This window comes from Vigna unguiculata, chromosome 6 (genome assembly GCF_037176805.1).
Source record: "Vigna unguiculata cultivar grain cowpea cultivar isolate G323 ecotype 2 chromosome 6, ASM3717680v1, whole genome shotgun sequence".
In the NCBI taxonomy this organism is placed as follows: Eukaryota; Viridiplantae; Streptophyta; class Magnoliopsida; order Fabales; family Fabaceae; genus Vigna; species Vigna unguiculata.
This window is the reverse complement of record NC_140797.1, coordinates 3,288,775-3,302,385: the sequence shown is the minus strand read 5'-3', so window position 1 is coordinate 3,302,385 and position 13,611 is coordinate 3,288,775. Positions and strand designations below refer to the sequence as shown.

At 29.9% G+C, this 13,611-nt stretch overlaps 1 protein-coding gene across 1 annotated transcript; it reads right to left on the bottom strand.

The window, feature by feature from the left end:
• Positions 1-4,458: 4,458 nt before the first annotated feature.
• On the bottom strand, positions 4,459-12,881 carry LOC114186585 (uncharacterized). The gene is made up of 9 exons (XM_085674692.1): positions 12,779-12,881; positions 7,934-8,053; positions 7,747-7,804; positions 6,251-6,338; positions 5,710-5,819; positions 5,522-5,625; positions 5,255-5,316; positions 5,012-5,104; positions 4,459-4,762 (listed from the first exon to the last, which is right to left on the bottom strand). Exons 1-5 carry the CDS (start codon positions 12,879-12,881, stop codon positions 5,763-5,765), a joined length of 426 nt encoding a protein of 141 aa, XP_085530818.1. The 3' UTR covers positions 4,459-4,762; positions 5,012-5,104; positions 5,255-5,316; positions 5,522-5,625; positions 5,710-5,762.
• Between the last annotated feature and the right edge of the window lie 730 nt (positions 12,882-13,611).

The following is a 13,611-nucleotide window of genomic DNA, read 5'->3' as shown; positions in this document are numbered from 1 at the left end:
TGTTTTATATATAAAAATATCTCAAATTTTAGGAGAAATCCATTGGCTAACACTCCGAGGGGATTTTTGTTGTGAAATTTGAAAAATGTCATCTTTTTGTAAAACATTTTTAATTTTTTTTACTATGTTTTACTACTTACAATTTAAATAATTCATATTTTATATATAACACAAGAAACTTAATGGCCAATACTCAAAGGGGATTAGTGTTCTGAAATTTGAAAAATTTCATCTTTTTGTGACACTTTTTAAGTTTTTTTACTATCTTTTAATATTTACAATTTAAATAATTCATATTTTATATATAAAAAATGCTCCAAATTTCGAAAGAAACCCGTTGGCTAATTCTCAGAGTGGATTGGTGATTCAAAATTTGAAAAATTTTATCTTTTTGTAAAACGTTTTTAATTTTTTTTTAGTATCTTTTAGTACTTATAATTTAAATAATTCATATTTTATATATAAAAATTGCTCAAAATTTCACAAGCAACTTGTTGGTCAATACTCAGTGAGGATTAGTGTTCTGAAATTTGGAAAAGTCCACCTTTTTGTAACACTTTTTAAGTTTGTTTACTATCTTTTACTATTTAATATTTAGATAATTCATATTTTGTATAAAAAAATTGTACAAAATTTCAGAAGAAACCGTTGGCTTATAATCAGAGCGGATTTGTGTTATGAAATTTGAAAAAATTTCATCCTTATGTAAGACTTTTTTAATATTTTTTACTACCTTTTACTACTTACAATTTCAATAATCCATATTTTATGTATAAAAATTGCTCAAAATTTTACAATAAACTGGTTGACCAATACCCAGAGAAAATTGCTTTTCTGAAATTTGAAAAATTTAGTCTTTTTTCAATACTTTGTAAGTTTTTTTACTATCGTTTACTATTTACAATTTAAATAATTCATATTTTATATATAAAAAATATCTCCAAATTTCACGAAGAAACCCGTTGGGTAATGCTCAAAGGAGATTGGTGTTCTGAAATTTGAAAATTTCCATCTTTTTGTAAAACGTTTTTAAATTTTTTTTACTATCTTTTACTATTTACAATTTAAATAATTCATATTTTATATATAAAAATATCTCCAAATTTCACGAGAAAACCATTGGCAAATTCTCAAGGAGATTGGTGTTCTGAAATTTGAAAATTTCATCTTTTTGTAAAATGTTTCTATTTTTTTTACTATCTTTTACTACTTACAATTTAAATTATTCATATTTTATATATATAAATTGCTCAAAATTTAACACGAAACTTGATGGCAAATAATTAGAGGGGATTGTTGTTATAAATTTGAAATTTTTCATCTTTTTTTAACACTTTTTAATTTTTTTACTATATTTCACTATTTAAAATTTAAATAATTCATGTTTTATATATAAAAATATCTCAAAATTTCAGGGAAATCCATTGGCTAACACTTCAAGGGGATTTTTGTTGTGAAATTTGAAAAATTTCATCTTTTTGTAAAACATTTTTATTTTTTTTTTACTATGTTTTACTACTTACAATTTAAATAATTCATATTTTATATATAACACAAGAAACTTAATTACCAATACTCAAAGGGGATTAATATTCTGAAATTTGAAAAATTTCATCTTTTTGTGACACTTTTTAAGTTTTTTTACTATCTTTTAATATTTACAATTTAAATAATTCATATTTTATATATAAAAAATGCTCCAAATTTCGAAAGAAACCCGTTGGCTAATTATCATAGTGGATTGGTGATTCGAAATTTGAAAAATTTCATCTTTTTGTAAAACGTTTTTAATTTTTTTTACTATCTTTTACTATTTAAAATTTAAATATTTCATATGTTATATATAAAAAATATCTCCAAATTTCACGAGAAACCCGTTGGGTAATGCTGAGAGGAGATTGGTGTTCTGAAATTTGAAAAATGTCATCTTTTTGTAAAACATTTGTAATTTTTTTTCCATATTTTACTACTTACAATTTAAATTATTCATATTTTATATATAAAAATTGCTATAAATTTAACATGAAACTTGATGGCAAATACTTAAAGAGAATTGGTGGCCTAAAATTTTAAAAATTCCATCTTTTTGTAACACTTTTTAATTTTTTTACTATCTTTCACTATTTAGAATTTAAATAAATCATATTTTATATATAAAAATATCTCAAAATTTCAGGGGAAATCCATTGGCTAACACTCAGAGGGGATTTTTGTTGTGAAATTTGAAAAATTCCATCTTTTTGTAAAACATTTTTAATTTTTTTAGGTTAAAATACCTCTTTGATCCCAATTTTCGTCAAGTTTTTTGAAATAAGTCCTAATTTTGGTTTTGTGTTCAAATAGGTCACAATTTTCGTCAATTTTGTTCAATTGAGTCCTTTTTTGCTAACATCGTTTAAATCATTAACGACCATGAACAGTGATTGCCACATTTCACTTCGTGGTTTTTTTGAATTTTTGTTTTTTTATTTTTTTGAATTTTTTTAATTTTTTTTAAATGTACATGTGTCAACCCAGTAGCGTGCCACGTGTCACTTTGTGTTTTATTTTTAAATGTCCACGTGTCAACCTAGTAGCGTGCCACATGTCAAAGTCAATGATCTATATTCAATTTGGTCCCTATATTTGTTATTTTTGTTCAATTTAGTCCCAATTTTTGTTAACATTAATCAATTTGGTCCTATCGAAGATGTGACCAAATTTATTTTTTATATCAAAGTTATAATGATGTGAATTTTAATATATTATATAAAAATATTTAATAAAAATGTGAATTTTAATATAAAAATTAAATTTGGTTTCAATTTGGAGAGGGACCAAATTGGTTAATGTTAACCAAAATTGGGACTAAATTGAACAAAAATAACAAATATAGGGACCAAATTGAATTATAGAACATTGACTTTGACACGTGGCACGCTACTGGGTTGACACGTGGACATTTAAAAAGTTTTAAAAAAAATTCAAAAATAAAAAATTCAAAAAAAAATCACGAAGTGACACGTGGCACACTACTAGGTTGACACGTGTACATTTAAAAAAAATAAAAAAATAAATTAAAATTAAAATTAAAAAAACAAAAATTCAAAAAAACCACGAAGTGACACGTGGCAGTCACTGTTCATGGTCGTTAATGATTTAAATGGTGTTAGCAAAAAATGACTCAATTGAACAAAATTGGGACCTATTTGAAAACAAAACCAAAATTAGCACTTATTTGAAAAAACTTGACGAAAATTGGGAACAAAAAGGTATTTTAACTTTTTTTTACTATGTTTTACTACTTACAATTTAAATAATTCTTATTTTATATAAAACACATGAAACTTATTGGCCAATACTCAAAGGTGATTGGTGTTCTTAAATTTGAAAAATTTCATCTTTTTGTGACACTTTTTATGTTTTTTTTACTATCTTTTCCTATTTACAATTTAAATAATTCATATTTTATATATAAAAAATGCTCCAACAAACCCATTGGCTAATGCTCAGAGGGTATTGGCGATTCGAAATTTGAAAAATTTCACTTTTTGTAAAATGTTTTTAATTTTTTTAGTATCTCTTACTACTTACAATTTAAATAATTCATATTTTATATATAAAAATTGCTCAAAATTTCACAAGAAACTTGTTGGCCAATACTCAGTGAGGATTGGTGTTTTGAAATTTCAAAAATTCCATATTTTTTTAACACTTTTTAAGTTTGTTTACTCACTACAAAAATAATTGTTTTTAGTTGGGGTTAAATTTGGCTTTTCTGGGGTTTTAACCCCCACTAATGGCTTTACCAGGGGTTTGCAATTCTCCTGAAAGAACCAGCGTGGCTAATAGATTACTGGGGTTTTTAGCAACCCCTGGTAAAGCGCCACTTACCTAGGGTTTTTGAACCCCCGCTACTACTTGGGGTTTTTGAAACCCCCACTATTACTTGGGATATTTTGAAACCTCCACTATTGCTTGGGATTTTTCGAAACCTCTACTACTGCTTGGGGTTTTTGAAACCCTGCTACTACTTGGGATTTTTGAAACCCCTACTACTGTATGAGGTTTTTAAAACCCCCGCTGCTGCATGAGGTTTGAAACCTCAGTACTACCAACAATGTTTAATATGATATTTAACTGTATCATAATGTGTTTCATTAATTTTATTTGCTATTTTAAATGAGTCATGTAATTGTTTCTTAATTTTTAAAAACTATTACTATGTAATAATGGCATCCATTGTAGTTGAGTGGGTGTTGTGTTATGATTTTGTAACTTCAAAATTAGTTTAAAATTACATAAATAATTTGTGTAAAATACACTCTAATGAATTAAGTTCTCAACAGTTGGAGGATCTAAAAAATCGAATTATGATAAAGACCTAGTAAGCAAAATGTATATGATTCAAAAATTTAAAGACCCTAATATGAATAGCATCTGTATTCTAATAAAATGAAAATTTATAAAAATGGGCAATAATAGTCATTTGACTGTTCATTAAGTACATGACAGAGGAAAATATATATAAAGACGGGATAAAAGCTTAGGCTACAAAAGAAAAACTAACTTGTGCAATCCAAACACCTCAGCTAAAAGAAAATTTTTTGCATTGTCCAACAATACCTAGGCACTCTAACTTCAATTCTCACCAATTGAACCCGCATAATCAACAAAAGTACAGAGCAAAATAAAACAAAAAAGAGCTACAATAGTTAAGTTCACTATTGTCACTTAGTTCAACTTTAATTATCCATCCATCTTTATAAGGGCTTGAGTTGACCTGCATGAAAAAAATGTAGGACAACATGAAAACACTTGGTGTTGAGAAAAAAAACTCAATACAATACTTTTGCATTGCATAAGCATGATGATCCAACATGTAGTAGCATGTGAGAACTGATCCATCAGTATCTCCACTATATTTAGAAAAAATTTTTTCGGAAATTGTTGTACAAAACTCTTAATTACTTGACAGATAAAATAAACAATTATCAAACGTTTTAATAATCTTGTTAGTAAAATAGTTTACTTGTAAACCCAAATGCGAAGACCACCAGCAACAAGCTTCTTGTTGACAAGAAGGATGGACAATGGTGAATCTTTCCAAGGTCCCACAAGGCTACTATGGACAAGAAAAAAAGTAACAAAGTCAATACCCATTATATTTAGTTTTAACATTAATATAAGCAATTCATATTATGTCTCAAACTTATGTATATGTCATGGCTAGAAAAGATGAACGAGAAAATAGAGAAGATGGATGAAAACCTACAATGAGTCCATGGATAGGAGAGTTTGGAGACATTGGCATGTACTGCCCTTTGGACTTCTGGCCTGTTTAGTTTAGGTAAACTTCAGTGTAATCGGATGCACAAGGATCATATCCACCTAGTTTTTTATGCAACTCATTCTGTTCTAATAAAAAATTATCAACATGCTCTGTAAATTATGACATATATTTGATTTTCTATGGTACACAACAAGTAATGTATGGCAAATCAAAATACTAATAGACAAGAAACAGTAAGCGAAAGCTCACAAGTTATCATCGTGATTGTTTGCAAAGAGTCTAGTGTGATGCCACTTTTGAACTACTACAAATGTTACTGGTGGTTGGTAACTAGGTTCCAAAGATGCACAAGCCTATACACAAAGTCAATATAAATACTGGAGATCAATATACTGATAAAAGTTATAACTATGTACTAAGTTGCTTTCTCCAAGTACCTTGTGGATGGCATCAAGCTTGTATAGTAAAACCTGGTATAATTGTCCTTCACTTACTTTGTTCCTGATAATGTATTAGATAACATTTCTTGAATGATAGTAAAAGTTCCCTACAGTTTCACACATTAGCATGAACTTATATGAATGTAGATGTTGGATAACATCAAATGATAAGTGCTAAAAAGTAGTGACACTTTATTACATATTTAACATATATGTAAGATACACAAATTAAAAAAATGATGGTTTTAACAGTAACATTGATAACCACAGTTAGCACTTGCCATAAAAGTCAGAAAGAAGATTACATTACTTCCTTACTGATTTTATCCCTTAGCAATACTTTATTATGATACACTTCTAGTGCATAAAACCCAAATTATACTACCACAACGAAAAACCAAACTAAACATCATCATTTTTCATTAGAAAAAGGTGAATATAACAAGAAAAAAAAGACCAACAAAGAAGCAATTAAAAAGTCAAGAATTTTAATAAATAGAAAAGAATACACTAATCAAATAAAACAACTTAGTACTACCCTAATTTTTCTATAATCAACCATAATTTCTTTCAGTGTTCTAAATTTTGGCTTAACATCATCCTTATTGGTGCCACCTTCAAGTCTCCTGAAAACAACAAAAGAATGTGAAACTTACTAAATCTCAAAGAAAATAAAGAATAAAGATTCTGTGAGATGTATCCACCATTGGATGAGGAGAGAAATAAAAGAGATGGAAGATAGAATATTTTTTTTTTATTAATATGAAGTGTAGGAAATTTAAGTGTTTTAGGATTGAGAAGATGAAATAGGTTCAGAGAACATCGAGAAGAAGAATTAAAAAAAAAAGAACATCGACAAGAAGAGTTAAAAAAAAGTGAAAAACTAGACTAATTTAGTTTTAGGGCCTTAGAAAAATAGAACTTAGGAAAATAGAAAAATAGGACTTACAAAAACAGAATTTAATTATGCTTTGAATTATAAACTTATCCACTCTTTATATATATATATATATATATATATATATATTTTATATATATATATATATATATATATATATATCATGTTAAGTACATAAATATTATATTTGTTTCTAAAATAAGCTTTTGATCATTTTGTATTAAAACTATGTTTATTATATTCACTAATTAGTTTCCTAAAAATTCATAAAAATAACACCGTAAAGACCACCGTCCTTGTTTTGTCTTCTCAACCAAAGTAGGTTATTGAAAAGAGAAAAGGTATATAATAATGATAGAACAACTTTTTTTATCAATGCATATAATAATATTGATTGGCTGTCATCGGAAATATAATATACAGAAAAAAAATTAATTAAAATATATCATACAATAAAGATTACAGGAAGTTAATCCCGAATGACACTTGTGCAAATAAATGCAATTGCAAACTGATACCAACCATAACAACCTACAGAGAAAGAAACTATGTTGGAACTGCAGAGTGGACACAATAATCTTTGTATGTTTATATCAGAAACAAAACCATAATTGTAGTGCATGCATTTCATTTGTAATTTCAAAGAGTGTAGAGGCATGAACCTATTAGCGAACTAGGTATCCATCCATCACTGAATTCTCCATGGTTTGGTCTATCTAAGAGAATCAAAAACATGGAGGGAAACCAAGATTTGACAGCACTAGAGATTGGTAGGGAAACCAAGTAGTTGGCTCTGGCTTCTTAAAATGCATATGAATTCTCAAATTCTCTTGCTAAAGTAAGGAAGTACACATAAGAAATAGAAACTGCAAATGGACTTATATGAACGTTGAACATGAATAGGATCCCAAGGGCAAAAGCAGAATGTAAAACCTCATTTGTTTCGTAAAGGCAAAATAAGTGGTGAATTACGGCATGAATAAGAAATATGAAATTGAAAAAGGAAGTGATGTAGGGAGATGAAATTGAGATGAAAATAAAAGCACATAGATGAAATCAAAAAAGCAATGACGATATTGTAAGAACGATGATGAAATTGAAAGCATGAAACGAAATTGAAAGTAGGTGTTTATTACCTGATTTCATGGAGAACGATGAAATCGAAAGAGCCACAACTACTTCGTCTTCCACCTCCTAGAACACGAAATTGAATGACAAAGTAACACTCTCTTTAGTGATTATAAAATCAACACACTTTATTGATGAAATCATCAGATAAAAATGAAAACGAAAGCAAAAAATGATGGAATGAGAGGCACAAACCTTTAGCGCGAGAGGCGGCACTGAGAGAGAGAAAGAGACATTGCAAAAGAAAGAGAGAAAACGTTTTTAGCCAAATTAAAAATTTTGAAAAAAATAAATAAATAAGGTGAGAATACTTTTCTGGGGTTTTTTAAAAAACCCTGGAACTTACTTAGGGTTTCTAAAACCCCTTCTATGTAAACATTTTACCAGAGGTTTTAAAACCTCAACTAGAAAACCCCCAATAGAATTATATATTGATGTAGTGACTATCTTTTACTATTTACAATTTAAATAATTCATATTTTGTACAACAAAATTGCACAAAATTTCAGAAGAAACCTGTTGGCTTATAAATTAAGGGGATTTGTGTTATGAAATTTGAAAAAATTCCATCTTTTTGCAATACTTTTTTAATTCTTTTTACTACCTTTTACTACTTAGAATTTAAATAATCCATATTTTATATATAAAAATTGCTCAAAATTTTACAAAAAACTTATTGGCCAATACGTAGAGGAGATTGGTTTTCTGAAATTTGAAAAATTTCATATTTTTTCAATACTTTGTAACTTTTTTTACTATCTTTTACTATTTACAATTTAAATAATTCATATTTTAATATAAAAAATATCTCCAAATTTCACGAGAAACTCATTGGGTAATGCTCAGAGGAGATTGGTGTTCTGAAATTTAAAAAATGTAATCTTTTTGTAAAACATTTTTAATTGTTTTTTACTATCTTTTACTATTTACAATTTAAATAATTCATATTTTATATATAAAAATATCTCCAAATTTCACGACAAAACGATTGGCTAATTCTCAAAGGGGATTGGTATTCTAAAATTTGAAATATTTCATCTTTTTGTAAAACGTTTTTAATTTTTTTTTTATTATCTTTTACTAGTTACAATTTTAATTATTCATATTTTATATATAAAAATTGCTCAAAATTTAACACGAAACTTGATAGCAAATACTTAGAGGGGATTGGTGTTCTGAAATTTGAAAAAATTTATCTTTTTGTAACACTTTTTCATTTTTTTTACTACCTTTTACTATTTAAAATTTGAATAAATCATATTTTATATATAAAAATATCTCAAAATTTCAGGGGAAATCCATTGGCTAACACTCAAAGGGGATTTTTATTCTGAAATTTGAAAAATTCCACTTTTTTGTAAAACATTTTTAATTGTTTTCACTATGTTTTACTACTTACAATTTAAATAATTCACATTTTTTTTATAACACAAGAAAGTTAATTGCCAATACTCAAAGGGGATAGGTGTTCTGAAATTTGAAAATTTTCATCTTTTTGTGATACTTTTTAAGTTTTTTTACTATCTTTTACTATTTACAAATTAAATAATTCATATTTTATATATAAAAATGCTCCCAATTTCACAAGAAACCCATTGGCTAATGCTCAAAGGGGATTGGCGATTCGAAATTTCAAAAATTTCATCTTTTTGTAAAACGCTTTTAATTTTTTTAGTATATTTTACTACTTACAATTTAAATAATTCATATTTTATATATAAAAATTGCTCAAAATTTTACAAGAAACATGTTGGCCAATACTCAGTGAGGATTGATATTCTGAAATTTGAAAAATTCCCTCTTTTTGTAACACCTTTTAAGTTTGTTTACTATATTTTACTATTTACAATTTTAATAATTCATATTATGTATAAACAAATTGCACAAAATTTCAGACGAAACTCGTTGGCTTATAATCAGAGGGGATTTGTGTTATGAAATTTGAAATATTCCATCTTTTTGTAAGACTTTTTTAGTTTTTTTTACTACGTTTTACTACTTACAATTTAAATAATCCATATTTTATATATAAAAATTGCTCAATATTTCACAAGAAACTTCTTGGCCAATACCTAGAGAAGATTGGTTTTCTGAAATTTGAAATATTTCATCTTTTTTCAATACTTTGTAGGTTTTTTTACTATCTTTTACTATTTACAATTTAAATAATTTATATTTTATATATAAAAAATATCTCCAAATTTCACGCGAAACCCGTTGGGTAATGCCCAGAGGAGATTGGTATTCTGAAATTTGAAAAATTTCATCTTTTTGTAAAACGTTTTTAATTGTTTTTTACTATCTTTTACTATTTACAATTTAAATAATTCATATTTTATATATAAAAATATCTCAAAATTTCACGAGAATACCATTGACTAATTCTCAAAGGGGATTGGTATTCTGAAATTTGAAAACTTTCATCTTGTTGTAAAATGTTTTTTATTTTGTTTACAATCTTTTACTACTTACAATTTAAAGTATTCATATTTTATATATAAAAATTGCTCAAAATTTAACACAAAACTTGATGGCAAATACTTATAGAGGATTGGTGTTCTGAAATTCGAAAATTTTCATCTTTTTGTAACACTTTGTATTTTTTTTACTACATTTTACTTTTTAAAATTTAAATAAATCATATTTTATATATAAAAATATCTCAAAAATTCACAGGAAATCCATTGGCTAACACTCAAAGGGTATTTTTGTTCTGAAATTTTAAAAATTCCATTCTTTTGTAAAACACTTTTTATTTTTCTTTTTACTATGTTTTACTACTTACAATTTAAATAATTCATATTTTATATATAATACAAGAAACTTATTGGCCAATACTCAAAGGGAATTGGTGTTCTGAAATTTGAAAATTTTCATGTTTTTGTAACACTTTTAAGTTTTTTTACTATCTTTTACTATTTACAATTTAAATAATTCATTTTTTTATATATAAAAAATGCTCCAAATTTCACAAGAAACTCGTTGGCTAATGCTTAGTGAGGATTGGTGTTTTGAAATTTAAAAAATTACATCATTTTGTAACACTTTTTAAGTTTGTTTACTATCTTTTACTATTTACAATTTAAATAATTCATATTTTCTATAAAATAAATTGCACAAAATGTCAGAGGAAACCCGTTGGCTTATAAATTGAGTGGATTTGTGTTCTGAAATTTGAAAAAATTCCATCTTTTTGTAAGAATTTTTTAATTTTTTTACTACCTTTAACTACTTACAATTCCGTTATTTTTAAGAGAAGTTACTTAGTTAAGGAACTTTGACGTTGAAGTTATTCATATAGGCTGTGGACTATTCGTCCTTGTCCAGTACGTGAACGTGAGCTCTCATACCATGTACACATCAGTTTAGTAGGACGACATGAATAAATTAAGGTTAGATTACCTTAACCACCCATAACGAAAGATAACTACATGTTATGAAGTTTATCCTAATTATCGAGTAATTAAGATTGTTAGACTAAATTCCAATCAGGTAAGGCCAATGAACTCCATTATAAATACACACATTTTATGAAGTATGTCTCTCAAGTTAGTATTCCACAATGAGAGCCTTATACCTTGGACTACTTAAGCTTTAGAGTATCTTTTGCAAGTACACCCCCCCTTTTGGAATAGAATGTATTGAGTAAGGCGTCCCTAGAGAGAAGACTTGGAACCGTACAATCTCATCGGAGGCTTCACAACACATATATTTGTTCCTGTAAGAACAATTGGCGCCCACTGTGAGGCCGACAAATATACTGTTACTAGAAGTATGGAAGCTTGTTAAAATTAGAAGATGGTATCCACAAGGAGCAGAGCTGTCGAGGCTAGAGGAGCCGGTCCCTCCATGGACTTGGCCGCTATATTAGAGACCCAAGCAAAAATGCAACAGGAACTCGCGAACTATAGAAAGAGAAATGTTGAGGAGATGAGGGCCATGAGAGAAGACAACACCAAGCTAAAGAAAAGGGTGGAGACTGTTAAACACAAAGGGATAAACAAGCCTGAATGTGCAAGATCAAAAGTCGCTACTTATGAAACATAGGAAGAGAGTGAGTACAACCCGACTCAACAAACAAAGGGGGCCACTAACAACTCCATAACTACCCATAATAGTTGCCGCCATCCATTTGTTGATGGAATCACGGAAAACCCCTCCCTACGCATTGGAAGGCCTCAATAGTGTTTTACGACTCCATGTATACTAACCAAATAAGCTTATACTCCACTAACGACGCGGTCTTGTGCAAAGCCTTCTCATCCACCCTACGAGGGCCAACCTTGGACTGGTTCGCCAACTTGCCCTCTTTTCCATAGATAACTTTGATGTGCACGAAATCCTTCACCACCTACTTCGAAACTAATCGCCACCATGACATCATATCCTTTTCCCTTCTCAACATAAGGCAAGAGTAGGGTGAATCTTTAAGAGCCTACATCGACCGTTTTGGTGTAGTCGCAATCAAAGTAAATGACTTGGACTCAAAAAGTATCCTACACTACATGATCAATGGCTTGTAGTTGGGACCCTTTGCCGACGAGATATGCATGAACCTCCTCGCTAACATGAACGAGCTAAGGCAATAAGCCGTCAAGTTCATGAGAGTAGAAGACATCAAAAAGTACAAGACCCAAGCGAAAGTTGCAACAACCATAGTGGTGATAATGGAAGTCCATAAAACACCACAGCAAACCCTAGAAGCATATGACAAGGCCAAGCATGACCGTGAGAAAAAAAGCAAGCTTACTACACAAGATATGCCCCCTCAATGCTCCCAGGTCACATATCTCAAAAGAAGCTCTAAAGGGCGACCTCATCCCACCCCTAAGAAAGTTTCGAAGCCCACTTGACGTAGACATGAATAAGTACTACCAATACCACCAGAAAAATGGGCACAATACCGGTGAATGCACAACACTTAGAGATAAAGTTAAGGAACTATTGAGGGTTGGACACCTAAGGGTTGGACACCTAAGTCCAAATAGAGTTGAGTATCGTAGAGAGGACGAGAAAAGAGAAAAGAGACAACCAGACTACCAAGAGGGCCAAAGGGAGTAATGCAGGGGCCATTTAGTTTCTCGAAAGTAATGCAGGGGCTTCCGGAGAATGAAATAGCACTCCCAGTACCTTTAGTGGCCATATCTAATCAAGAGAATAAACAAAAACAGAGAGGATCTCGGAAAACAGTGAAATAGTAACGATTTTTTAATACCCTAGGGATATTTCCACAATGGGTGCTACTGGACTTCACCGGAACAGAGGTTTGAAGGTCAAAACGGGTAGAGGAGGCTCCGATGACGACTATGGAGGTGGCGCGACGACGAACCAGCGACTGCACGACACGCGCCTGAGTGCAGCGAACAGAGATGACGCGCGTGGCGACGGCGCTGCCTGCGACACCTGCGGGGTTAGCTGTCGCGCGGAGAGGCAGTCCAGATCCGGTGGTTTCCGGATGGAACTGCATCGGTGGACGGCGGCGGACAGCGATGGAGAACTGCAGACAGTGGCGGACAGTGTTGAAATGTTGTTTGACAGTGTTGGGCAGTTCAGAAACGAGGTTCAAAGAACTTGAACAGCCGCGGACAACGGTGGTGACTAACGGCGGTTAACCGCGGACAGCGGTGACGGATGGTGGCAGACCAGATGAGATAGAAACCAGAGCGGGATCGACCCGCTCTGATACCAACTTAAGATTGAGACTTAAAAATATATGAGTAGTGGATAACATGAACACTCTCCCTCTCTTCTATATGTAATGAAGCAAGTACATATGGAATATTAAAAGACTGCTCTAAGATACTAGGCATGATTAGATACAGCAGTAGATATGGCAGTAGGTAGTTTCCCACATTCAACACCCTATACATAGG